The 27,965-nt window shown below is 40.8% G+C and overlaps 1 protein-coding gene across 3 annotated transcripts; it reads left to right on the top strand.

Annotated features, from left to right (window-relative positions):
* Positions 1-314: 314 nt before the first annotated feature.
* nek6 (NIMA-related kinase 6) lies at positions 315-27,228 on the top strand. Of its 3 annotated transcripts, none has more exons than XM_086301630.1 (10): positions 315-420; positions 7,870-7,970; positions 8,353-8,493; positions 18,548-18,610; positions 20,189-20,299; positions 21,199-21,307; positions 22,175-22,282; positions 22,606-22,700; positions 23,146-23,259; positions 24,203-27,228. In XM_086301630.1, the coding sequence occupies exons 1-10, from the start codon at positions 375-377 to the stop codon at positions 24,311-24,313; spliced, it is 999 nt and encodes a 332-aa protein (XP_086157756.1). In that variant the 5' UTR covers positions 315-374; the 3' UTR covers positions 24,314-27,228. The 3 variants fall into 3 exon arrangements, with proteins under 3 accessions (XP_086157756.1, XP_086157758.1, XP_086157757.1); XM_086301631.1 differs by lacking the exon at positions 315-420 and adding an exon at positions 576-822; XM_086301632.1 differs by lacking the exon at positions 8,353-8,493.
* Positions 27,229-27,965: the final 737 nt, after the last annotated feature.

Below are 27,965 nucleotides of genomic sequence, written 5' to 3'. Positions count from 1 at the left end.
TCATCTGTCACCACGTTTTTTTCTTTCGTTTCAACATGTTAATTTATACAAATCTATTTTCAGACCAGACTCTTAAAAAAAGCCCCATCCCGTATGCAGGAGACTTAGAAGCAGGGCGCGGAGACTACTGACCCACTTTGCTCAAACACTTCTCACAATTTCGCGTCCACTTTAGCAACCAGAGACTGAAAACTTTGTCGTATCTTTCTGTTATTCAGTTATCAGCGAGCTCTATTGAACAAGCTGCTGGACAGCGAGCGGGGGGCGATTGAGAGAGACTCGGGGGCGGGAGAGAGAGACTCGGGGGCGGGGGTCTGACTCACATTGTTGGTGTGAGGAGTTGCACAACAACACGAACTAACAGAAGTTGTAAAATGTGGAAGGCCTTCACGCCGCAGGACATTACTGACTCCTCTCCAGGTAAGACACAGTCAGTAGTAAGGAGACGGTGGCAGCTCGCAGAATTGTGCAGCAGCTCGCTTCAGTAAGTTCGTGTGTGGCTGAATCATAACACGCGTCATGGAACAGGATACAGCCTCATTTTGGAGAGCTGCACAACCTTCGTAGCAGTTAACTAGTTAGCAGCAACGTTAGCGTGCTGCTTACCCGGACAGAAACGAGACCTTATAGATTCCTGGTCTATAGTTTAAACATAATATTATATATTTTTTTCTATTTTAAACAATCGTGCTGCACCAGGCCCGGAAAAGAGCACGCAGCAGAACACTTGGACTGAAATTCACATCCATTTAATTTCCATGTTTCCATTGCCACTTTAAAGTAATTATCGGCGACCTGTCACTCAAGCTAAATGAAGTAATGGTGAGTGTTATTGGGGTAATTCTCGTCTCTGCAGGCTCTTCTTTCACAACAGGAAACCACTGCAAAACTCGTAACTTCTGCAGCTCCTGGTTTATCTTCCTGTGAATATAATTTTTGTACTTTTGACTTAGACCAATTTGGATTATACATTAAGTTAGTCGATTACAACGTGAGGTAATTGGGTAGAACAGAGATGCGGCATTGGGTGTATTATGTGATAGCATCTCTGGCATTAGTTTAAAAATACACACAAAAAAACCCCAAACAAAACACATCCATATAACAATGACAATATTTGTGTATCAAACATGAGTAACAAGCTGTACCCCCACCCCTCCTGTCTGGGTGTGTGGTTTCTGTGTAGAAGTGAACATTATATGTAGAAACAGTATAAGAAAACCATTGTACTTGTTTAAATTTCTTGAAGAGGTTTCAACTCTCATCCAAGAGCTTTTGCAGTTCTAAAACCAAATGTTGGAGAGTACCAGGTATTGGGGTTTGTACTTTAAGATGTTTGTTGACCCACTCCTTATCATATGCTCATCACATGAGCCAAGGTGTGAAAAAAAGGTATGGGTCATTACAACTAGAAGTTTTAGGTGAAACCACTGTGAGATGTTGCCTCACTCTATCATGTGACCTGTTGAAATTACCCAATTAAGTTTTTGTTCTTTTACCAACAGTAGCCAAAAGCCATTGGGCAATAGTTTCATAGAGCACTCGACATCTTTGAATATGAAAGGAAAGGTTGAGTAGTAAGACTGTCTACACAGGAAGCGACTAATAGTCATGTGGCATCCAGAGATTGCCAATGACATTGAGCAACTTCAATCAACAACGATTTTCTGCTGGCATATGAGGGCGTGGGAGCTATGTCAGATTGTTGTTCTTTTGGCTGCTCCCGTTAGGGGTCCCCAGAGCAGATGCCACCATCTTACCTTAGCATGTCTCATCAACCCTCTGCATGCTCTTCTTCACTACATGAAGAGTTATGTTTATGTCAAAAGCTGCATGTGAGAAAAAAGATAATCAGAAACAATGCATTTTAATTTCACAGGTGCGGGTATTCCTTGACACTTTTGCAAAAAGTCAAAAACATATGTGCATACAACTTAGCAAAAATGCATTTGTGGGTTGAGTAGCATAGTTGTGCCCATGAAAATGCCAAACTCTACCAATGCCAAACAGCTTATTCTGCTATTCACTCTTTTTCTTAACTTCTGGTAATCAGATGTCCTGATTAGTGCATGATTAGCATGGACCTTGTTACAGCGATCAGTTGGTATCTGCTCTAAGCATGTCATATTTGCATTTGGCAATGCATTTATTACTTTCTAGGCTGGACTATTATAATTAATTATTATCAGATTGTTTTGAAAATTCCTTAAAAAAACTTCAATTGATCCAAAACGTTTGCTTTTGGTTTGTTTTTATTGGACTCTTAAGTTGCGAGAGAAGGTACAAAATTGTTAAAATAACTCATCTAGTCATAATAACTTAGCACACACAGAGATGCAGTACCAGCTATTTTGAGTCACTTTTAGTGATCTGGTGGTCTGAAAATAGCTTTGGCTTGAATTATTGTAGTCACCACAGGACCCAAACCTGTTGCCGAAACCTGGCAACAGAGTCCTTTTGTAACTGGAGAAAGGTTAATGAAGAGTTAATGACTCCACATTGCAATTAAGTACAGTATCCAGGTGAATGAGTCATTAAAAAATTACCCTATTCAAGAGTTGTTATGATTTGGATAACTATCCATAGAAAGTAAATATGATTCTTGTAATAAACTATAAAAATGCTCTTATATGATGTTCAGTTGGGTAGTTAAACATACCCAACTGTGCAGTCTTGCCCTATGGATGTGACCTGTACACTGCTAAGTTGAACGTTACAGCTGTGACTCAGGGGTTGAGTCGGGTCATCCACCAATCAATCAATCCCTCACTCCTCCATTCAGCATGTTGAAGTGTCTTTGGGCGAATTGAACCCCAATGCTTTCATCATAATGATGTAGGAGTCTGCACGTGACAAGTACAGGGTGGGCCATTTATATGGATACACCGTAATAACATGGGAATGGTTGGTGATATTAAAGTCCTGTTTGTGGCACATTAGTATATGTGAGGGGGCAAACTCCTCAAGATGGGTGGTGACCATGGTGGCCATTTAGAAGTCGGCCATCTTGGATACAACTTTTGTTTTTTCAATAGGAAGAGGGCCATGTGACACATCAAACTTATTGGTAATGTCACAAGAAAAACAATGGTGTGCTCGGTTTCAACGTAACATTATTCTTTCATGAGTTATTTATAAGTTTCTGACCACATATAAAATGTGTTCAATGTGCTGCCCATTGTGTTGGATTGTCAATGCAGCCCTCTTCTCCCACGCTTCACACACTGATAGCAACACCGCAGGAGAAATGCCAGAACAGGCATCCAGTATCCGTAGTTTCAGGTGCTGCACATCTCGTATCTTCACACCATAGACAATTGCCTTCAGATGACCCCAAAGATAAAAGTCTAAGGGGGTCAGATCGGGAGACCTTGGGGGCCATTCAACTGGCCCACGATGACCAATCCACTTTCCAGGAAACTGTTCATCTAGGAATGCTCGGACCTGGCACCCGTAATGTGGTGGTGCACCATCTTGCTGGAAAAACTCAGGGAACGTGCCAGCTTCAGTGCATAATGAGAGAACAATGTTCAAGAATCAGTGACAAAGTTGAAGTTGCACCAGGGCTGGATATTTCAACAAGACAACGACCCTTAACACTGTTCAAAATCAGGCAGAGGATCAAGTACAATGTTCTGGAATGGCCATCTCAGTTCCCAGACCTGAATATTATTGAAAAGCTATGGTGTGACTTAAAGCGGGCTGTCCATGCTGTGAAATCATCAAACCTGACTGAACTAATGTTTTGTAAAGACGAAAGGTCCAAAATACCTTCAACCAGAATCCAGACTCTCATTGGAAGCTATAGGAAGTGTTTGGAGGCATTATTTCTGCAAAAGGAGGATCTACTAAATATTGATATAATTTTTCTGTTGGGGTGCCCAAATGTATGCACCTACCTAATTTAGTTTAAGTAACTATTGCACACTTTCTGTAAATCCTAGAAGCTTCATTTCACTTCTCAAGTATCATTGTGTTCATCTACTATATGATATATTTAAATGAAATTGCTGATCCAAACAACCAATGATTTATGAAGGAAAATTATCAAGGGTGCCCAGACTTTTGCATACCACTGTATATGAAAGAACACCTAGAGAAGGAAGTTCAAGAGCTACATGTCTTAAACTAACAGGTCATCTTGATTTTAACTAATTTTATTTTTATCTATATGTGCCAAATCACAGTTATATACAAACTGTAATGGTTATAAAGCATAAAGACTAGGGCTGGGTATCGTTACTGATCTCCCGAATCGATTTGATCCACGATTTTATTCGATTCAATTTGAATCGGGAAATTTTGCCTCAGACAGTCAGAAATATTATAATTCTGATCACGTATCAGTACATATCCATATCTTTTATAAAAAGAAAGCTGAGACTTGCCAGACTTTATCAAAGGTGTAAACATCACAGCAGATGCCTTTGTGTCAGAGTAACTGAGGATAAAACACAGAAAAACATGAAGGCGACTTTCCTGGTCTGGGATTCTATTGCAGAATTTGACCTTAAAAATATTCTGCGGTAGATCAAAAACAAAAGAAAACCATTAATCAACATATGAACATTACCTGATGCTACTGAAGTGAAGCAGAGCAAAGTTACAGAGGTTGTATTAGGGACACAGCTAAGCATTTTGCATAATTTTAAAAAGTTTAAATTTGTTCAGTATTGAACAGCAGAAATGAGGCTTTCTTTTCGGAAGAAAGGAAAAGGAAAAAAAAACAGCGGCCGACAGCGGTATAAAGAACGGTAGACTTGTGCGTAATAAACAAGCGAATAATGCAGAAAACAGAGATTTTTAGATTGGAAGCTGTTCTTGAAGTACACAGAGAGAGAGTGAGAGCTGTGCATGAAGTGTGATTTTTATCGTGTTGGAAGCGAAACAGCAAAAGTAAGGAATTCATGACGATGTTTATGTGAAGCGTAGTTTGGATCTTCTTTTGCTGCTGGTTCAATCAATATTGTTTGGAGAGAGATAAAACCTGCAGCTTCAGAATCTAGCGCAAAAAGGACGTAAACACAAAGCGTGAACCCGCCGAAACATTAGAATCAGCGAGCTGTTGGCTTTCAGCCCCGACCATGTCCATGCCCGTGCCATCGGGTGAGAAAGGCGCCATCTCACTGATTCCGATCTGTCGGCGGGTCCGTGCTTTGTGTTTACATCTTTGTGCAGAATCTGTGTACCTGCTCTCATTTACTGTTTTAGCTGTTTGGTGGTTGTTGAAATTTTGTGAGGTTTAACCTGAGATTTTGGTGTTTCGGGCAAAATAAATTTATATTTAAAAATCGGTTCAGGATTTTAATGAATCGATATCACGTAGAGCTGGGCGATATGAGATTTTTTCATATCACGATATGTTTTTTTTTCATTTCAGGCGATAACGATATCTATCACGATATGAGCCAAATAACTATATTTGTAAGATTTAAATGTGCCGTTGCTCACAAGTAAAATGTGAAATAATCAGCAGCTTGTTTTTATTTAAATATTTATTTCCCATAATAAGTTCAACAGGGTAGATGTACTTAAGGAACATGAGACTTTTTCAGATAAATAAAGGCAAATATTGCAAACTACACAAAAGGCAGCCGCTAAAGCGTTTAAGTTTCAAAATAGAACAAACGAAACAGACTAAATTGTCAATTCCACTTAGAAACAAAATATTAATTCTAAAAATAAATCTTAGTTTGTTTTACAGAAGAACAGACAAAATTGACTAACTTTTGTCAATATCAAATAAACTGAGAACTAAAAGGAAATTCTCAATCTCTCCTTGTTGTATAGCTGAGCTTTTCAAACAGTTTTAACAGTTACTTTAGTCTGACAAAAGCCGAATGACGAATTAGCGCTTCCAGTCAGAGACTGAGGCTACGTCCACACGTACACGGGTATTTTTGAAAACGGAGATTTTCCGTTTTCGTTTTAAAAAAATAATCCTGTCCACACATAAAGGGAGAAATGAAGGAAAACGCTGCTATGAACATGCCAAAGCAGCAGGTGGCGCTAGATTCCTAACCGTGCAGAAATGTTGGCCAATCAGAAGTCTAGAAGCCTCGGTGGGAAAAAGTAAACAGAGCTGGGGCATAGAAGCAGAACCGAGTCGTATGTGTGGAGGGACAGTAACTGTGTATATGTAAGCATTTAAACACTGCAGAGAGTAGAATTAACAGTAACAGTATTGTAGAAATTCATTTCACCGAAACAATAACGTGGCACACAGTGTGACGCATGCACCAGTTTATTGTATTTCCAGACTTGCTTTCGGCACAATTTACAGTGCACGCTACTCTATTTTTTGTCAGACTTGAAATAGCCGAAATACCTTCACACTACGGAACTTCTATGGCTCTTCCGTTCGACAATCTCTCCGGCATTGGAACCATCATCTGTTTTCTCTTCGGTCACGCTCGGTTGATTTTTCTAGTCGGCACACTCATTTCCTCCATTATGCGCTGGCTCCATTACCCGCTGGCTGCTTCCCAAACAAACACACGTGCGGCTTGGCACTTGTGCTGTATGTAACAAGTCACGCGACGTGACGCTGCGGCTGTGATTGGTTCGGCTCTGCGCTACTTGATTTGGATTGGCTGACCTTTTTTTTTTTAAATTTTTTTTTTAAGAGGACAAGAGCGGCGAGGTCTATCGCGATAGCTTAATTTCTCTATTGAGTAAAAGTTATATCGCGATACATATCGTTATCGTTCTATCGCCCAGCTCTAATATCACGTTATCCAAGCTAGAATCGATTTTAATCCCTAAGTCGATAATCAAAACCCACCCCTAATAAAGACCATCCTGTGACCATGTAGTAATACAATAATTCATATAAGTAAAGACCAAGAAATGATGTACATTTTAGCTGCATAAACAGACATCTTATTTCATATGTATGTACATTCAATTCAGTTTCATACAACCAAATCACAACAACAGTTGCCTGACACTTTATATTAAGATAAAGACCCTACAATAATACAGAGAAAACCCAACAACCAGATGATCCCCTATGAAGAAGCACTTTGGTGAAATGGAGAAAGAAAAATCTTGTAGCTGGTAGAAACCTGTGGCAGAACCGGCCTCAAGGAGGTGCAGCCATCTGCCGTGACCGGTTCAGAGTGAGGGGAGAAGAAAAAAAACAAACACTGTGGAAAAGAGTCAGAGATTAATAGTGATTAAGATTAATAACAAAGATTAATGGTTAAATGCAGGGAGGGGTATAAACACATATTGAGTGAAGAAGAAACACTCAGTGCATCATGGGAATAGCCTAGACCTATTGCAGTGTAACTAAGGGAGGATTCAGGCTCTCCTGATCCAGCCATAACTATATGCTTTATTAAAAAGCAAAATTTTAAACCTAATCTTAAAAGTAGCAAGGGTGTCTGTGTCTTAAATCCAAGTAGAATCTGGTTCCACAGGGCCTGGGAGCTAAAGGCTCTGCCTCCGTTCTACTTTTAAATACCACAAGTAAGTCAGCAGTCTGACAGCGAAGTGCTCTAATGGGGTGATATGCTACTATGAGGTCATTAAGATAACATGGCCTGATTATTCAAGACCTTGTGGTGGGAGTATTTTAAATTTGGATTTAAATTCTGGATTTAACAGGAAGCTAAGCCAGAAGCAGATATAGGAGAAAAATGCTCTCTCTTTCTAGTCCCCGTCATAACTCTTGCTGCAGCATTTTGAATTAACTGAAGGAGGTAGTTCAACCTAGAAGTAATAAATGCATTAACTAGTTTTTCATGCTTACACTTTATCCCAGTTTCTGCGTATTATGACTGGAGTTTTTTGGGTTTTTTTTTAATGTTTTAAGCAGATGTACCATGATTTTAAATAAGTCATTTCAACTATTCTTTGTTGCAGAGGTGGGTAGGTGTGATGCAAACATGGAGGTGCAGAACAACAACCAGCCCACCTTAGACAAACACAATAATCTCTACAAGATACCAAGCCAGGAAAATCAGGTAGGTAGTAGTAGTAGTATTGACCCAAAAAATAGTATTGGCCTTTTTTCTTTTTCTTTTTTTTTTTTTTTGCCAAAAGAAGAGCATTACATGTTCCAAAATGTATAGTGTCTATATGACATTGTAAGTTAAAGCACTGTACAAGATAATTTTAGACATTGTGACTAACAGAGTGTAATGTTCTTCTTCTATTAGCATGTGGTAGTTGATGATAACTACCATCAACATATTCAAAATGTTCTGTCTGTATTAGCCTTAGACTTTGAAACAACACATAGTATTGAGAGATATGTTAAAATCACTAAGCTGAAAGAAAAAAATGACATCTATTGAGTTATAATATACTGCTTTGTTTTACTGCTGATGGTGTTTTCTTGTTCAGAAAAATGTTCCAAGCTATAATTACTGCTGCACAATGGCAAACTTCCACATTGAGAAGAAGATCGGTCAGGGTCAGTTCAGTGAGGTCTATAAAGCAACATATCTGCTTGATGGACAGCTGGTGGCACTCAAGAAGGTCCAGGTACAGCTCTTTGTACTTAGTCGCAATACATGTGGTGTTAGATCTCACTGCAGTGCAATGTCATTTCCTGTTTATGTTTATTATAGTGGAAATTGGTGTTTTGCAAGTTAATGTGTTTAACTTGATTACTTAAAGTATTTTATTTTACAAAGTAAACTGTACACGCCTTATCAAATACATTCTTCTGCTTAATCATCTGCAACTTGTAGGCATAATGTTAATTTATTTTAGTCTTTGCTAGCTTAGCTTTAACCACTGTTTAAACACTGGTAGCATAGTTGTTTACATGAATGTGTCAAATATTAAGTGAATTTCAGCCTCCTTTAGTGCTAATAATACTAGTAAAACCAAGATGCATGAAGCTGAATTCAGTTCTGCTGTGTTACCAGTATAATACCAGTATTCCTCAGGAGTAGAAGTATGTTGGGCTTAGCTTTAAACCTGCAGGGTGAGGATTGAGTGAGGCGACTAGTGGCAGCTATCACATTTGCACCGAACACAAACTAAAAAAAGTAAAATTCAGACAAAACAAGGAACACATTGCTTGAATTACATTAACACTGTATTTCATCTTCCACTGACTGATGTTTATTTCCCTCAGGAGCCTAAGATACCTGAGCTCTTGATCTTCCTTCTGTTTAATAAACCAATTAGAGTATAGTTATAGTAATCCATATGAGATCTTTCATGAGATCTTTCTGTCTGCTCCCACGCTACCCAAATGTTCTCCATTATAGTGTTTATTCAAACTCAAAACTCCCTAGACCTGTATAGAGTTAAGTATTTTAATATTTCACTGCACAGAAAGACTTCATCTTCTGTGTTCTCATTCTGAAACATGAGTTTTGTGGAAAACAAACCATCTTTACTTGTTAATAACAATGGTAAATGAGGAAAGCTGTGCCTTTGGCATTCACCCACTCATAACTGTTTATTAATTGACACATTATTCTACCGTGAGAAAGAGGTAGACATGCACATCTACGGAAGATCTCAGAAATAATTATAATTTAATAAAGATAGTCTGACAAAGAAGATGGAGATGGTTTTATGATCTATTAATAAAGTCAAACTAAGATTTGATCATGTAATCAGTTATAATGACTAATGCATGTAATCTTGTTACTGTGGATATATGCTAATCGAAACAGCAGCAACTCAGTGGTGCTGAAAGGTATATACAGGTCTTATACTGACATGCGCTCCCATCCAGACATCATCTTAAGGGAAGGTCTTGCATATTTCAGCAAGATAATGCTAAACCGCATACTACATCTATTTAAACAGCATGACTTTGTAGAGAAGATGTTAACTCATTCACTGCCAGCCATTTCCAAATCAGGTAACTCCCCACTGCCAGGGTTTTTGAGCATTTTTACTCATTTTTGAAGAGCCACAGAAAACTGTGTGTTATGATCATATAAATGCTGAACCTACCAAAATGAAGAACAGACTCTCTTCTTTCATCCAAAAAAAAAAAAAGCTTGTTTCTACCATTTTCCATTCTTTAGTAATCAGCTGTAGAAGAGAGGTGGGTTCCACCAAAAATGCCTGTTTTGACCAAAAAAAGGGAGAAAACGAGCTTTTTGTGAAAAATACATTTCAAGCAGAAAAGTGCCTTTGACACTAATATTTCTTGCTTTGTGACACCTCTAACATATACCGGTAAAATAGTTTTTCACTTCTATAAAACAGAAATAACACTGAGAAAGGTTATGTTTTATCAAAACAATTTATTTACAAATATATGAAAAAATAAACTTCACTGACAAGCTGCCCGAGGTTGTATTCTAGCCCCTCCCATTGAAAAACGTAATTGACGTCTATAGACGTCAATGGCAGTGAATGAGTTAAGTGCTGAACTGATGTGCCTGCAGTCCAGACCTTTTACCAGTTGAAAGCATTTGACTTATTAGGAAACAAAACAAATGTGACAAAGAATACTTGGGACCTTTAAGCAGCTAGAATCCCGTACTAGACAAGAATGGCACAACATTCCTCTCCATCAACTGGTCTCTTCAGTTCCTACATTTTTATTCACTGTTGTTAAAAAATGCGGGATGGTACACAGTGGTAAACGTGACCTTGCCCCAACTTTTTTTTTTTTAGACCTGTTGCTGCCATCAAATTAAAAAATTAGACAATCTTTTTTGTAAAATTGTTCATTTTATCACTTTAAACATTTGGTATTGTTTTATGTGTTCTGTTGTGAATAAAACGTGGGTTTATGACATTTACGAATTGTTACGTTCTGTGAGGCTGTGGGAGTGTGTGGGTGGGGTGTTTGCCCACTCTCCCCGCCTCCACCCCTCTTGCCGCTCCTACCCCTCTCTGTCTCTCTCACTCTCCTCTCTCCCCAGGACACAGCTGCTGCTGATTAGCCTCGTTTGCCACCTGACTCCAGTCAGCAATCATCCTCTGAGGCTATTTAAACTGGGGATGAGCTGTGAGCAGGGTGGCTTTTTCCTCGGTGGCTCTACGCGGTTCTGTGCTAGATTTTGGACAGACAGCCTCTTTCTGACCAGTGAGCAGACGGGCTTGTGGGCCCTGAGAGTAGTGATGGGCAGATGAAGCCCCATGAAGCACTGAAGCTTTTCATCCAATTGGTTCACCCCAACGCGAAGCTTCATGAAGCTTCATTTGCTCTAGCAGGACACCTACTGGACGTAAAAATAATAGCTGGCATGAATTTGAAGAGTGTGGCATTTTGCACACAGCCTGTAAATGTCAACAACAAAAGGAGTGTGTAAAACATGTATATTGTAGTGATGGCAGTATACTGTGTATATTTATAGTGGCAGTATGGGAAATGATTATTTGGAAATGCTTGAAATGGAAATGATCATTTACTGTGAGGTGAGGTGTGGTTGGGGTGTGGACAGTAGTTGTGCTTTTGTAACGTTGAGGTATGGACAGCTACACACTGAGGCTTTGAGCCTCAGTCCTGCCTGTTCACATTTTATTCTGTAAAAACTAAATTTTCACTGCTTTTACGTCCTTTTTAGTGGGGAGAACATAGCTGGGATTTAATGATTTAACAAATCTTTTGAATCCTTTGTCCTCCACAATGCTAAATGGCTGGGAGTCCTCAATCACCATGCTGACCAGGTCTTCATCTATTTGAGATTGTTCTCCTGAGGAAAGACAATAAAGACAAAGCACAAATATAAATATCACACACGTAACTTATAACAGTTGTATAATATTGTTATATCATTTAGTAACATTACTGCATGCTATATTATCATTGCATTTGATGGCTCACCTGGTCTTGCTCCACAATCGGTGTTCCTCTTATTCTCATGCAAAGCTCTGTAGTGCCTAAGCATGGATGTTGTTGTTATATCCCAGCTCCCTGGCACATAGCAAACACTTCACCTTGTACAAAAGTCAAGACAGCTCAACATAAATTGTATTGCACCATCAGTATCATGACAATACATCTTCTGTAGAAATTTACATACCTTGTTGGGAGGAATAAAATCAAAATGTTCCCACACAGGGGAGGACATCCTCCTCTTCTTAGCTGGCTCCATTCTCTCCTGACTTTCTCTCCTCACTCTCATAAACCTCCAAACGGTCTCCAAACTCTCTCTAACCGCAACTCTCCATCAAACACCCACATTTTGAATGAAGTCTGAGGGGTTTATATCGCTGTCATATCTCGCGGCAAAGTTCGAACCACTTCATGAACCAGTCACGTGGTACAGCCGGGCAGCGAGGCTTCGGACGTCATCATTTTCAGCTCCTCCCATAAATGAAGCAAGCCTCGATACGCGCTTCGCGGAAACGCCCCCTCCATTACTCGACACACGCTCCGAAGCCTCGATACAGAACGTCCCATCACTACCTGAGAGTGTCTCCCCGTGGTGGGGAGTAGGGTAGGAAGTGTGGGAAGTGCCTCCTTTTTTATTGTGTTTGTTTGGTAGTCTTCCTGCCTTTCGTGGCTGCGAGCGTTTTCTTTGTTTCTTTGGCGTTGTTGGTAAGACGGCGTTGCCGGCCCTTTAAGTTAATGTTAATGTCGTTTGTAATCCACCTGTACCATTTCGTAATAAAGTTCTATTAATACAGAACAACTCTGTCTGTTTTCCTTTTCATTCTGATTCCGGACTCATTTGTTACTGGTCCCCTCACTCACATGCCTAGACCCCTTCGGGGGGAACGTAACAATGTGGGGGCTCGTCCAGGATATGAATGGAAGGAAAATTGAGTTTTTGTGAGTTGTTTGCCGGTGGCCTGGTTAGTTGTATTGTATCGGCTGCGCTCCCTCTCCAGTCAGCTCAAGCTGTAGGTCCATTGGTGTCGACACCTGTTGATCAGGGGCTGCCTGAGGACAAACCCATGACATTGCCTCGCTTCGAACCCCTCTCCATTGAATCAAGTGAAGGCTCGAAGCAGGATGCTAAGCTCCGTGTACGCCTGGCTCGTCTCCAGTTAGAAAAGGAGGACCGTGAGAGGGAGTTCCAGCTAAAGAAAGAGCTGGAGCTTAGGCGTTTAGACGCAGAGCTTGCTAAAGCCAGAGAGGTCGAATTGAGGAAGGTGGAGGTGGAGGCAGAGACAGCTGTGAGGTTGCGACAGCTGGAACTCCGGCAGGTTTCCCTTCCTCCGACTGCCTCCATTCGTCAGGCAGACACCCCGTTTGACGTAGGGAAAAACAGTCGTCTGGTTCCGATGTTCCGTGACACTGAGGTCGACAGCTACTTCGAGTCGTTTGAACGAATAGCCACGGCCTTGCACTGGCCACGGGATTCATGGGCCATTTTGCTCCAATGTAAGCTGGCGGGTAAGGCTCAAGAAGTTTGTTCCTCGTTGTCAGCTGAGGACAGCTTGGACTATGACAAGCTGAAAAGGGCTATCCTGCTGGCCTATGAGCTGGTCCCAGAAGCCTATAGGCAGCGTTTCCGGGGGTTGAGAAGAGGTCAGGGTCAGTCCTATCTTGATTTCGCCAGGGAAAAAGGTGTTCTTTTCGATCGGTGGTGTGCGGCCTGCAAAGCCACTGGCTTCGATCCGGGAACTAATGCTCATAGAGGAATTTAAGAACTGCATTGCTGAGCGCATCGCGGTATATATTAATGAACAGAAGGTTTCCTCGCTACAGCAGGCTGCGACGCTGGCTGATGAGTTCGCGCTCGTCCATAAAACCAGTGTCAGTAGGTATGACCGGCGCGATGCCCCAGTGAAGGCTAGCGAGGTGCCAGTTGCACAGCACCCAAAGAGTGAGGTACTTGTGTTTCGTCCCAAGGCAGACCGAAAGTGTTTTTTCTGTTTTAAGTCTGGCCACCTGATCGCAGATTGTGAAGCTTACAGACGGAAACAATCAGTCTCGTCTTCACGTAAACCAAAAGGGGTTGGGCTGATTAAAACCATGCCTCCTGTCAGTAGGCCCCCTTCCCCTGAGACCCCGGATGAGTGTTTTAAGCCCTTCATTTTTAAGGGGATAGTTTCGCTTTCTGGTAAGACCGAGGATAAGCGTGAAGTGACCATTCTGCGTGATACTGGTGGCTCACAGTCCCTCATACTAGCTAGTGTGCTTGAATTTAATGAGAAGTCTGACTGTGACTCTAGCATCATTGTAAGAGGTGTTGGGATGAGTTTTGTGCCTGCTCCCCTCCATCGTATCTGGGTACAGAGTGAGCTGGTGAGTGGTTTCTTCTCAGTGGGTGTGCGGCCTTCTCTCCCGATTAATGGGGTGGATTTTATAATGGGAAATGATATCGCGGGTGGGAAAGTTTACCCTACCCCTGAGGTGACCAACAATCCTGTTATAGAGCCTGTGTTAGATGCCCTCAGCCTGCAGCACCCGGATGTGTTCCCGGTGAGCGTTCTGACTCGTTCACGTGCCCAGCAACAAGGTGGGGGGGTTGATTTGTCAGAATCAGTGATCGGCTCTATTCTAGAGAAGGATGTGATGCCCTGCACCGATGAGGGAGATAATGGAGCCTTAGAGTTAGCTCACAGTGTGGTTGAGCCAGCTCCTGTGTCTGGAGCTCCTTTTCTGCTCACCCGGGAAGCACTTGTGAAGGCTCAGAAAGAAGACCCTTCATTAGTTCAGTGTTTTACCGCAGCAGCTCAGGATAAGGGAGGTGAGGGGAGCAAGAGGCAGACATTTTTCGTTTGGGAAGGTTTATTGATGCGCAAGTGGACCCCAAGGCCTGGAGAAGACTGGAGCGTAGTGCGGCAGTTGGTGGTTCCGACCAGTCTGCGGTGGCATGTGCTGCAGTTAGCACATGATCACGCATGGTCAGGTCATTTGGGTGTCACTAAAACATATGACCGTATACTGCAGCATTTCTTTTGGCCGGCAATGAAAGCAGATGTAGTGCAGTTTTGTAACACCTGTCACACTTGCCAGCTTGTGGGTAAACCGAACCAGGCGGTGCCCCCCGCCCCCCTACGTCCTATCCCTGCTGTCGGTGAACCTTTTGAGCATATCCTGGTAGACTGTGTTGGCCCCTTACCAAAGACGCGGGCAGGGAATCAGTTCTTGTTAACCATAATGTGTGTGTCCACTCGATACCCAGAGGCGATTCCTCTGCGGAAAATCACGACAGCAAGCATTACCAAAGCACTAGTCAAATTCTTTACCACCTTTGGCCTCCCGAAAACCGTGCAGACAGATCAGGGTACCAATTTCATGTCCAGGGATTTTAATCTGACTCTACGGTCCTTTGGAGTTTCTCATTCTGTGTCTAGTGCTTATCACCCAGAGTCACAAGGTGCACTGGAGCGGTGGCATCAAACTCTCAAGGCGATGTTGAGTAAGTATTGCCACGACACCGGAAAAAGCTGGGATGAAGGGGTCCCTTTTGTATTGTTCGCTATACGTGATGCGAAGCAGGAGTCTTTGGGGTTCAGCCCAGCTACCCTGGTGTTTGGACATGACATGCGGGGTCCGCTAAAGTTGCTGAAGGAGAGTTTTCTCAGTGGTTGTGTGCCTAAAACTACTGTGGTGGAGTTTGTAAAAACATGCAAGGACAGGTGGCAACGGGCTACTTTGTTAGCAAAAGAGGCTCTCTGTGTATCCCAGGCAAACATGAAAAAACGATGTGATCAAAAAGCAGTGGAAAGACAGTTCCAGCCTGGGGACAAAGTTCTTGTGTTGTTGTCCGTGCCCAGTTCTGCCCTCATGGCTCGTTTCTCAGGCCCCTATGTGATAGTGAAAAAAGTGTCTGACACCAACTATATTCTCAACACCCCAGAACGCAGAAGGAAGACTCGCCTATGCCATGTCAACATGTTGAAACCATACCATACCAGAGACACCAGCATGACAGAATCATCAGACACTGCTGGGACGGCTGTCCCCGGTTCAGTCCCTGTTGCCCTGCTAAGTGTTGAAGTTAAGGGTGATGATGATCTGGGTACCCTTTCTGAGGGACAGCAATGTGGGCGGTTGTCAAATTCTGTTTTTTTAGCTAAGGCCGAGGCCAACCTATCTCACCTTCCTCCGTCCCAGTGTAAAGAGGTACTTGACTTGCTGCACTCCTACCTGTCTCTTTTTAGTGACGTACCCTCGCGTACCCACGTTTGTGAGCATGACATTGACGTTGGAGACGCAGTCCCAATCAAGCAGCATGCATATCGTTGCCCCTTCGCCAAACGTGAGGTCATGAAAGAAGAAGTTGAGTACTTAGTAGAAAACGGCTTGGCACAACCTAGTTGTAGCCCCTGGAGCTCCCCATGTCTACTAACACCTAAGTCTGATGGCACACCCCGTTTCTGCACAGATTATCGGAAGGTAAACGCTGTAACGGTCTCTGACTCTTTTCCGCTTCCTCGTATGGAAGACTGCATTGACAGCATCGGCCCTGCCAAATTCATCACCAAACTCGATCTCCTTAAAGGCTACTGGCAGGTGCCTCTCACTCCCAGAGCTTCAGAGATTTCTGCATTTGTCACCCCTGACCACTTCATGCAATACACAGTAATGGCCTTTGGCATGAAAAATGCCCCAGCTACTTTTCAACGACTGATGCAGTTGGTGTTGGGAGATGTGCCCCAGTGCAATGTGTATCTAGATGACGTGGTGCTATACACAGACACATGGGCAGATCATATGTCCCTTCTGAGGACAGTGTTTCAGCGGCTAGCCGAGGCCTCGTTGACCCTCAATCTCGCTAAGTGTGAGTTTGGTAAGGCAACCGTCACTTACCTAGGTAAGCAGGTGGGGTTTGGGCAGGTCCGCCCAGTGGAGGCGAAGGTTGCTGCAATCCTGGACTACCCGAGTCCAGCCACCAGACGGGAACTAAGGCGGTTCCTAGGGATGACCGGATATTACCGGTGTTTCTGTAAGAACTTTTCTGTGGTCGTGACCCCGCTAACCAAACTGTGTAGCCCAAAGGTGCCTTTTGAATGGTCAGTTGAATGCCAGCATGCCTTTGAGTCGGCAAAATCTCTTCTGTGCAGCACCCCTGTATTGGCAGCTCCAAACTTCTCTCGCCCCTTTAAGCTAGAGGTCGATGCCAGTGCCACCGGAGCCGGGGCAGTCCTGCTGCAGGATGATGAGGAAGGTGTGTGCCATCCGGTCTGTTATTTCTCTGCAAAGTTCAAACCCCATCAACTGAACTACTCTACCATAGAGAAGGAAGCCTTAGCTCTGCTTCTAGCTCTGCAGCACTTTGAAGTGTATGTGGGCTCCAGCGCTTCCCCGGTGACCGTGTACACAGACCACAACCCCCTCGTTTTTCTGAACCGGATGTACAATCACAACCAGCGACTGATGCGCTGGGCACTCCTGGCCCAGGATTACAATCTGATGATCATACACAAGAAAGGTACTGACAATATAGTGGCTGATGCACTCTCACGCAGCTCGCAATAGGGTGTTGTTGTTGTTGTTGTTGTTGTTGTTGTTGTTGCTGTTGTTGTTGCTGTTGTTGTTGTTTTGGTAGGGCTTCAATGTAAGGGGGGGGGGGGGGGGAATGTTACGTTCTGTGAGGCTGTGGGAGTGTGTGGGTGGGGTGTTTGCCCACTCTCCCCGCCTCCACCCCTCTTGCCGCTCCTACCCCTCTCTGTCTCTCTCACTCTCCTCTCTCCCCAGGACACAGCTGCTGCTGATTAGCCTCGTTTGCCACCTGACTCCAGTCAGCAATCATCCTCTGAGGCTATTTAAACTGGGGATGAGCTGTGAGCAGGGTGGCTTTTTCCTCGGTGGCTCTACGCGGTTCTGTGCTAGATTTTGGACAGACAGCCTCTTTCTGACCAGTGAGCAGACGGGCTTGTGGGCCCTGAGAGTGTCTCCCCGTGGTGGGGAGTAGGGTAGGAAGTGTGGGAAGTGCCTCCTTTTTTATTGTGTTTGTTTGGTAGTCTTCCTGCCTTTCGTGGCTGCGAGCGTTTTCTTTGTTTCTTTGGCGTTGTTGGTAAGACGGCGTTGCCGGCCCTTTAAGTTAATGTTAATGTCGTTTGTAATCCACCTGTACCATTTCGTAATAAAGTTCTATTAATACAGAACAACTCTGTCTGTTTTCCTTTTCATTCTGATTCCGGACTCATTTGTTACTGGTCCCCTCACTCACATGCCTAGACCCCTTCGGGGGGAACGTAACACGAATCATTTCATTATGTTTTATTTACATTTACATATCTTTTCCAAATTTTGGGGAATTGGGACTGTATTTCCTGACGTGGTTATTTCTTAAAACATTTAATTTTACAATAATGGACTACACAGCACTAGGGGTGAGTTTCAGTACACTAGATATCTATCTGAAAGAACTATAACTAAATGTAAGACAGTGATTCCTCCATTGTTGTTTTCTTAAGCGTCATGAGCCAACACAATGTGGAAGAGCTATCAGAACTTTACTCAAACAGAAGCTGATTATCGTGTCAATAGTGTCACAGTCTCAATATAATACAGCCTTAATAATTACTGATGGTTTATTTAGATTGTTTCTCTTCTATTGACTGCTTTTAGCGGACTTGAGTAATTAATTTTTCCAAATCGTCTTTTCTTCCCTCACCACTAAACTGCTTGTTGAAGATTTGCAGGAGGTCTCTTTCAGTTAAAATGAAGTTCTTTCTTTCCACATTTGCTCACAATATATCTTTGCAGATCTTCGAGATGATGGATGCTAAGGCTCGTCAGGACTGCATCAAAGAGATTGATTTACTGAAGGTAAAGTCTGTCAAAGCAAATTATACTCTGGTTGATAATAAGTGAATGAGTGCGAAATTGGGTGGCGGTTACTCAGGAGAAAGACCTCGGGCCTCGGACCGGTACCGGTCCGTGAGTTGTTTGGTACCGTTTTGAGGCTCAGGTGTGAAATGTATAGTTTTCAGGGTTTTCATCGGTTTTCAGCGTTATTTTGTTATCGTTTTTATCGTTTACTCTGTTTTCCTGGGTCTTTTCACGTGTGTTATGATTTTCTTTTTTTCGGTACCGGCACTAGTTTTATTTTGTTGTATTTATCCGCGACACCTTAAAGGCCGGTCCATGAAAATATTGTCGGGCATAAACCGGTCCATGGCACAAAAAAGGTTGGGGACCGCTGTGTTAGATAGAAAGTACTTAAGGATACTGTGTTACTAAACCGTGATTTTGTTTGTGAGAGTGTCTAATGACAATGACGTACGAACGTGCGACGTCCATGGTAGCAACACACGTTTAGATCAACAATGGATAATATGGAGTGTGGGAGAGAGTACGACCATGCAGCGTTTAAAGCTTGGAAGTACTGACATTACTTTGAGTTTGATTCCATAAAAAGTGACAAAAACATTAGCGTCCACTGTACACTCTGCGTAGGAAGAAAACTTCTTTCTACAGCGAAAAAAATTAAATTTCAAATCTGAACAAGCACCTAGCATGCTGCCACGGGAATGTGAAATTCAGAGAAACCCCCTGATCCCCCCCACTGACATGACCGCAAACCTCCACCGGCCCCACTCCTGCTAAACAGGTGAAAATAGATTTAAGAGCGACAGGACTCAGTGTCGCTGAATCTTTGATTTAATTTATTTTTTGCTGTGTTTTACTTGCATCTATTTGAAAGAGTGAGTGTAAACATAAAAAAAAGATTTAATTTTATATGCTGGAATAAGCGGAAAATAGGTTTAAATGTTAAACAAATTTCTTCCAGTCAGAGAATGTTGCATATAATTAAATTTTTGCTTGATGCAATGTGCATAGAGTTAAAGGATTAACAAGTTTTAAAAAGAGACTTTTTCATTTGATTCAATTTTATATGAATGATTATGCAGAAAAAATACAATTGGGCTGAAAGGTCTATTGCTTTATTATATATTCATGTTATGTATCATGTTTTTAAAAAGTAACCAAGTAGTAAAGTAACTAATTACTTTTGAAAATAAGTAATCAGTAAATAGCGACTAATTACTTTTTTCAAGTAACTTGACCAACACTGGTGGTCACCCTGCCAGACAGGTAGATGGCATGGACCCAAGTTTGTGAATGCTATAACTTGAGAGTGAGGCAATGTAAGAGTTTCAAGTTCACCATAGGTGTATCTACTAAAAATCTCAGATGTGTTTAAAACTCAGTGACAATGACCTTGGCGAAGGTCACTGAGTTTTCAGGAAATCGTGTGAGGCAGCACAGGATTTTGAAATTAATGGCATTTGATGCCGCCAGTATTTTATTTGTTTGAAACATTTGCATGGACGGCTCTGCTATACACCTTGCTTGTGACAGCTCCGTTGACGCTACCATTTTTCTTTTGTTTGTCCACTGCAGCAGCTGAATCACCCCAATGTAATCAAGTACCTTGATTCTTTTATTGAAGAAAATGAGCTCAACATTGTTCTGGAGCTTGCGGATGCTGGAGATCTGTCCCAGATGATAAAGGTCAGAAAACCCTATGACTCGTTCAAATCTCAGTCAAAGATCAGAGGAAATGTTTTATTGTGAATTCAACAACTCGAGAACGATGCAACATAGGATTTTGAAATTGATGTCATAGGTGTGTTTACTAATAGGCTGAGGGATAGTGCTAGGAGTTGCCAATATTTTTCCACTTCCTTGATTAACTTTTTGTATATAAATGGCCCTGAGTATTCCTGTGATCATTTGAATTTATGCTTGCATTTTGGATACAGTTATTACTTAGTATGTAATTTATCAAATCACATATAAAAATCGATTGTTAATTAATAAGCTCATATATAATAAAAGTCTAAAGAAGTGATTTAAATATTTAAGTGCACATTAATTTCAAATATATAATGGTAAAGACATGAGCTCATTGTTTGTGAAGGTGTTAATAAAGATTTAATGAATATTTGTGTGGCCTCATTTAAAGTGAGGACTATTTTTGCCTTGTAAAGTATTTATAAATAAAGTCTCAGCTATCTTCATTTTACGTCCCCACATGAAAGCTAGGCAAACAGGGTGGAGGACAGTAACAATTTGATCCGGATTGGAATGAAAAGGACACCAGGCAGAGGTGTTTAACACAAAATAAGGCTTTATTATAACCAATAAACCAATAACCATATAAACAGTATCAACAGAAAGAGGCAGCAACACTGCTTTGACAATAAATCAGACAGACCAATCCAAGGAAAAGGAGGCCGCTTCACCTATGTTTGTGTGTGTGTAAAAGCTAGACAAAACACTTAAAGTGCTAGGAATAAAGAGCTGAAAGTGTGTTTGTATGACTGAGGGATAGTTAGAACAATGACACAATATTATTGCTCTAACATGTAGAATTAGATTAGTTACACTTCTTCCTTCTTTCTGTTCAGTACTTCAAGAAGAAGAGACGACTTATCCCAGAGAGAACAATTTGGAAATATTTTGTGCAACTCTGCAGCGCTCTGGAGCACATGCATTCACGCAGAGTAATGCACCGTGGTAAACAACTCCACTTTGCATTTTTACCATGCACACCTCATCTCCATTGCCATCATTATGCTGATGTAGTTAATCTGCTCAAACACCTCAGTTGTTGTGCATTCATATCTTCCTAACCTTCTTTCTTTTGTCAGTCAAAATTAAAATACAAGGAACTGATATGTACAGGTGTATCTAGCAATTGGGAATAATAACATGTTACATGGTGTTAAAATAAAAAGAATCTCTTTCCAAAGGAAAAAACAATTTGCAAAATGTTGGATCCTGTTGTTATTTGCACACCCAAAACTATTTTGGTATGGAGTTTGTATTTTAATACTGTGGTACTTGCCAGGTTGGAAAAGATTTAGGCCAAAAAGCAGAATCTGATTGTCAGAGAAGTTGTGATTTTTATATTGATAATGATGCTTTCCATTAAAATTAAAAAAGAAAATCACAGTAAGGTGTCAGTTTCACTGAAAATCAGATTATGCTTTTTGGCCTACCTAAATCTTTTTAAATCTGATTTTCAAAGAAATTGTGATTTTGTTTTTCTATTTTAATGGAAAGTATTGTTAAATAGAAAAATAACAGCACAGACCAAACATTTCTAATATCCCCCCAAAACCAAGCAAAGTTGAATTGGTTTGTGACGTAATTACAGCAGTTTTCACTGGACGCGGTAAATGTTGGAGCTGTAACTTGTCTGTAAACAGGAAACGGCATGGTTCTTTCTCAAAATTGAATTAGCCGTAAGCACACCTCTCATAGTTGCAGGAAATCAACTACTGTGTGTAGAGTGTATATAATGTCACTATATTCTTGGGTTTAGAACAGAATTGCAGTGTATTTGCAATGAATGTCAATGTGTGCATGTGTTTAAACCAGATATCAAGCCAGCCAACGTGTTTATAACAGCCACCGGGGAGGTAAAACTGGGAGACCTTGGACTAGGACGCTTCTTCAGTTCCAAGACCACTGTAGCACATTCTTTAGGTGACGCACACACACAACACACGTTTATGCACAATTTCTATGTTGTGCATAATTTTCTGTCAGATCAGCTCTTGATTCAGGCATGCAGATCATATAGAACACAGAATTAAATATTTTAGTGACGAAAATGGAAACTGTGTAAAACAAAAATCTAAACAAAGATATCTTGGGGGTGTGGTAATAAAAAAATAAAAAAATAAACAATTCACTGTCGTATGTGTTTTCCTACTATAAGGTTTAACACTTAAACTACTGCATAAATAGTGTTTTCATCTTTTTCATTTATGCACAAAATGACAAGTCTGTTGTTTTCTGTGTGTCAGTGGGAACACCTTACTACATGTCACCCGAGAGAATCCATGAGAATGGCTACAATTTTAAGTCAGATATCTGGTCCCTGGGCTGTCTTCTGTATGAGGTAGGTCCAAAGACACTTTGACTTTTTCATTGTGTTTATAGTGAATGATTCAACAGAAAATGACTTTCTTACCCTGGAAAAAAGAAAACCAAGCTTGTGGTGCCTGTTGGCTGATTAGTGCCAGGGTGCTCGGCGGAAATGTAAATAAAAAAAAAAAAACGTTTCAACTTTAAACCCAGAGGTGGGATCTTATAAATAAGCTTAAACGTTTTCTTTTATTTACACTTCCTTTTTTTTTTTTTCTTTTTCTTTTTTTTTTTCTTTTTCTTTTTTTTTTTCTTTTATTTACACTTCCGCCGAGCACCCTGGCACGAGAATAGAGACCTCTCTGAACACCACAATGTTACTTGAACTCTGGTCAGGAATAATATTTCACTTGTAGGTAGTGCCAACCAAGCTAATTCATTTTTCTTCTTTCCTTATCCCTTATCCCTCTTTGCTCCAGATGGCTGCACTGCAGAGTCCATTTTATGGGGACAAGATGAACCTTCTGTCCCTCTGTCAGAAGATAGAGCAGTGTGATTACCCCCCTCTCCCCACGGACCATTACTCTGATAAGGTAAAGTAATACAAAGCCATGTTTGGTTTTGATTTGAATTTGAGTTTCATTAACTTTTTGGTTTATTATGTTGCTAGTTTTATTTTTCTGTTTGGCAAAAAAGGTGTACAGAGCCTCGCAGGGGCCATATGAAGAATACATAGGTCCTTATATTGAGCGCTTGAAAAGCTATTCCATGAAAGCTAATACAGTTTGTTTCAACATGTTAGTTGTTCACACAAGATAAGTGAATATATGGAGAGGGAGCCTACCTTCTCCACTCGCACTGATATTGGTAAACTTGGACAGATAATCATAGATTTGACCTTCCCTGATAACACACAAGCGCAATGCTGTTGAAACAGTGGCTCATTCCAGTCATTGTAAGTTAAAAGGTTTAGACAGCATAATGTGTGGTATTTTGCAATATAAAGAAAGTACTATATTTGCCCTTGCATTTCTTTCTGTGTCTGTGGTCTTACTGACCACAGAAAGTGCTTTAGCTACAAGCCACATTTAATACATTCATACAGTGTAATATTTTTTTAAACTTTAAACACAACCTCATAACTTTGGTTAATTTAGTATACCAGTTAACCTAAGGTGCATAACTTTGGACTGTGAGAGGCAGGCACAGGGAGAGTATGTATAATCGACACTGAAAGCAGTCTAGGGCGTCACAAGATGATGAGCGTGGAGAATAGCGTGCGCTGCTGCATCTCGACTGTGCCTATAAAATTATGTTTAGCATGACTGAACAATTCTGAGAACATGGCCTGTGGGTAAAGTGAACTCTCAAGTCCTACTTTACTACTACTTACTTTAGCTCCTTCTCTGAATGTGGTGATTTTTGTTCTGTAAAATAGCCCTGAAGCATGTGTCCTTTTGCTTACACCAATTTATGCACAGCGTAGTTTGTTTTGTTTTTTTAAAAGCTGAAATAACAGCCTCATGCTTTTTGCAGCTGCGTGACCTGGTCAGCATGTGCATCAACCCAGACCCGGACCAGAGGCCTGACATTGTCTTTGTGCTGCAGTTTGCAAAACAGATGCACATGTGGACTTCCAGCACCTGAGTGACACTTTCAAGCCCTCTTCTCTGCTCAATTTGAGGCTTTCCACTTACTATGTGCCTGTCCTTGCAGAAGCAAGTTTGCCCTTACCTCATCTTAGCAGACTGTAACCTTGGAAATACTGTGATGTATCTTTTCAGTCATGGAAGATGTGAAGAGGTACATGGGTATACTCACGGAAAACAAAAGTGAGAGGTAACCGTATGTCTGCCTGTTTCTTTAGCTGAGAACATAGCCAAAAGAGCTGTGTCTCCCTCTGATGACAGATTCCTCAAATAAGAGTTGCATTCCCAGTTCAACCGTGTCTTCCTGTGTAGTAGGGCTGGGCAGTTTGAATATTTGTCATGTCGTCTACTATAATCATATCATACATGTTTTTATACATTGTAAAGTACCTCATTTAGTGTTCAAAATGGACAGCTAATAAATGCCTATTCTCAGAAAAAAACAACAACGAAAGAATGCAGGGGAAACTGAAATTGAAGTGAAATCATAAAATAAAAATAGTTTTATGATCAGATGAAGCGTAGCTAGTTAATATTGCCTTTTACAAACAGTGGAGAGCTCAGTTAGCACTTCTGGAATATAAATATAGATAAATCTCACACAGGTTATTCTATTTAAGCTGCTTGGGCCTTGCTGCTCGTTGCAACCCATCTCCAACTCCTTTTTTTCATCTTATTCTTATGTGAAATAATCAGTGCTTGCGTGTTGGCACTGATGCCTGATCTGTTTGTGCTGAAAACCTTTTAAGGTTTTTGTTGTGGGAAAGGCAGGAGGTCATCCACGAATAAGGCCAGAAATTGAAAATGACTCCAAATGGAATAACAATCCTATTTTAACTGAGAAGTTCCTGACAGAACTGTGGCTGAAAGCTTAAAGAAGTAGCCAGGTTTATGGGATTATTCAATAATCACTTATAATAATGCTTTCTCATGGATGTCACATTCATTCACCTGTGGACAAGCAGCTGAGCACCCACAGTGTTTCTGCCTTTTCTGATTCAGTATATTCTCTAAGTCTATGAAAGCCCTAAGAACAATTTGGGAAGTTTTCTTAAGGGCAGTTCTCCATCATGTAGTGATTTATACATTTTCCCTGCTTAAAGACCTGGTGAAGGATCAAATCTTGTTAGGGTTGCATCCAGTGTATAAATTTGTGAAATCAAATATGTGGAGCTGTCTGTTGTGCAAACCCCCTATGAATGAAGAAGCAGTCAAAAGAAGATGTTGCTTCTGACTGAGGACAGTTTGTCATGTATGTATCTAAAGGTTGCCACCAGTGGCTCAAATCTGAAAGTGAACTTACATATTCATAGAACTTTCCAATCATATGTTGAGCTTTAAAGACTGAGTTACCACTGAATTTCTTGGATCAAGCCTTGTGAAGTCAAATGTGGCCGTATTTTAATTTTATGAGTTGGGAAATCATGTTGTGTCCACCTTATAAATCTCACTTTACTCTCCTTTTATCTGTGCTTTGGTTTCCACAGGTTTCAAAAAGAAACATTTGAAGCTGTTTCAGTTCCCCACTGTGTTCACATGCTGGTCTGTTATCCTCAGCGTCTTAAAGCTTTACTACTTTACAAGTAGTTAAGTTCTGTCAGTCAATACCCAAGTTCCTGTTAAGACTACATTTGATTTAGTTGGTTTAATTTGCGTTGTCACATTAAAACTGATGGAACAATAGAATCAAGAATCAGATGATGGTGAAAGACAAATGTTGTGTTGCTGGGAGGAGCAGTCATGGAACTGTGAGAACTTATTTAACTCCATCCTGTTAAATTTTGTTTATATCACATTCTGTCAGCCCTGCAAACCAAAGACATAGAACAAAGGTGACTAAATGAAAAATACAAGTTATAAATGACTACCAAACTGCACTGATAATTGGCTGAAAGTATAAAATCGGCTCTGGCTGAACCTCTGAAATCTCAGAATTTACAAAAAAACAAAACAAATACATCATCATGTGCCCAATTGGCATTCACCACAGAGCACCACATAGGGCACCCATTTAGTTCACAAATGAAACAGGTTCACAGTGAACAATGTGACAGGCATGAATAGGTCTAGATGGTGGCAGACCTGTCAGTTCTGATATTCTCTGCTGAATTCCAGTTGAGCCACATGATAATTGTGAGTGAGCAGTAAAAGAAATTGGCTCTAATGCCATTAATTGCCTAAATGTTTCTTTGTGTTGTTGCTCGGTCACTGTGAACTGAATAGCCATATGTGCTCCACCACATAAACTCAAAAACCTTACCAGCCCCAATCAGCTCCATAGATAATTATATTTAGAGATCTGGAGTTTGTTTGTGTTTTTATTATTATTATTATTAAATGTTTACATTTTGCATATCTGCAGTCTTGGGAAAGAAAAAGTGCTTCATGCCACAGTTTGAGTAAAGGAGAACAAATCAAACACACACAGAAATTAATCTGGAATTGATACTGTCGTGGTGAGTGTTGCTCCAGTGGCGTTGTAGTTTTGTGTTGATTGTATGAGAATGCAGTCATGGTCTGCTTCTAATTTATAAATTTGGACCAATCTTGCTGTGAAACTGTAAACACCATAAACATTAGATGCTGTGAAAATGAATGAATGAATGAATTGCGCGATGTTTTTGAAATACATGTATTAGATGCACAGAGTGAGAGCTTACCGTTTTCATCTTGTTTAAATAACTTGTATCTTCATCTTCCATCTACCATGCTTATCAATCGTCTCCAAAGCATTGTGCCATTATGTTTATGTTGACTGTGCTTTTCTGTGCAAAGTGATATTAAATTCAGTTCAGTCATATTTCTTTTGATGTAAAGCTTTGCTTTTAACTTAATCACACTGAAACCTGCAGCAGATTTCAATGTGAGGATGAATATGTTTGCTGTAGGTGAATTAAATTTTTTTTAAAAATATGTTGGTTTAAATTCATCAACATCCCTCATTCATAACTGTCAGAATCCTGAAAACACGAGTTTGCTAGAGTAGCAACAATCTTTCATGGTAGCTAATCAAGACTTTGCTATAATTTTCTTGAATATCTTCCTTTATCCTTCAGCGCCCTAACAGGTACACACACAAGTTTTGTAGTTTATTATCGTTTAGACCTGGAGTTTACCCAGTTTCTGTCTGATCTTTGAGACTTTTTGTCTGAAAATTAAATTAATATCTTGAAATATTTTTATATTATTTTAGGGTTTTTAGCCTTACTTCAGAAAGTGACTTGAGGCAACTGTTGTTGAGATTTGGCGTTATATAAATTGAATTGAGCTGAACCTAAATGAATATAGGAAAATCCACAATTGTCACAGGAATTGTCATTACAGTAATGATAAAAACTTGTTTTCTAGTTTGGTGTCTTTGACTCCAGTAGGCATACATGTAGTATGCCTAATTTTGATTTGACTTGACGAAACAGTCCTTAAGGTATGATGTGATGTCTGGCACCAAGATGTTTGCAAGAGATCCTTACGTCCTGTAAGTTGTGAGGTGAGGGCTTCATGAATTTAACTTATTTTGCCTAGCACATCCCACAGATCCTCATTTGGATTGAAATCTGGAGAATTTGGAGGTCAACACCTCAGTCCTCAAAGTTGTTCTCAAACCAATCCTGGACCATTTTTGCATTTGCTTTATGCCAGGGTGCGTTATC

Source organism: Aulonocara sp. 'chitande type north' Nkhata Bay, linkage group LG7, assembly GCF_057382095.1.
Source record: "Aulonocara sp. 'chitande type north' Nkhata Bay isolate Kocher_YH1m ecotype deep benthic linkage group LG7, A_spYH_male_GT1.1, whole genome shotgun sequence".
In the NCBI taxonomy this organism is placed as follows: Eukaryota; Metazoa; Chordata; class Actinopteri; order Cichliformes; family Cichlidae; genus Aulonocara; species Aulonocara sp. 'chitande type north' Nkhata Bay.
This window is presented reverse-complemented; position numbering and strand designations above follow the sequence as displayed.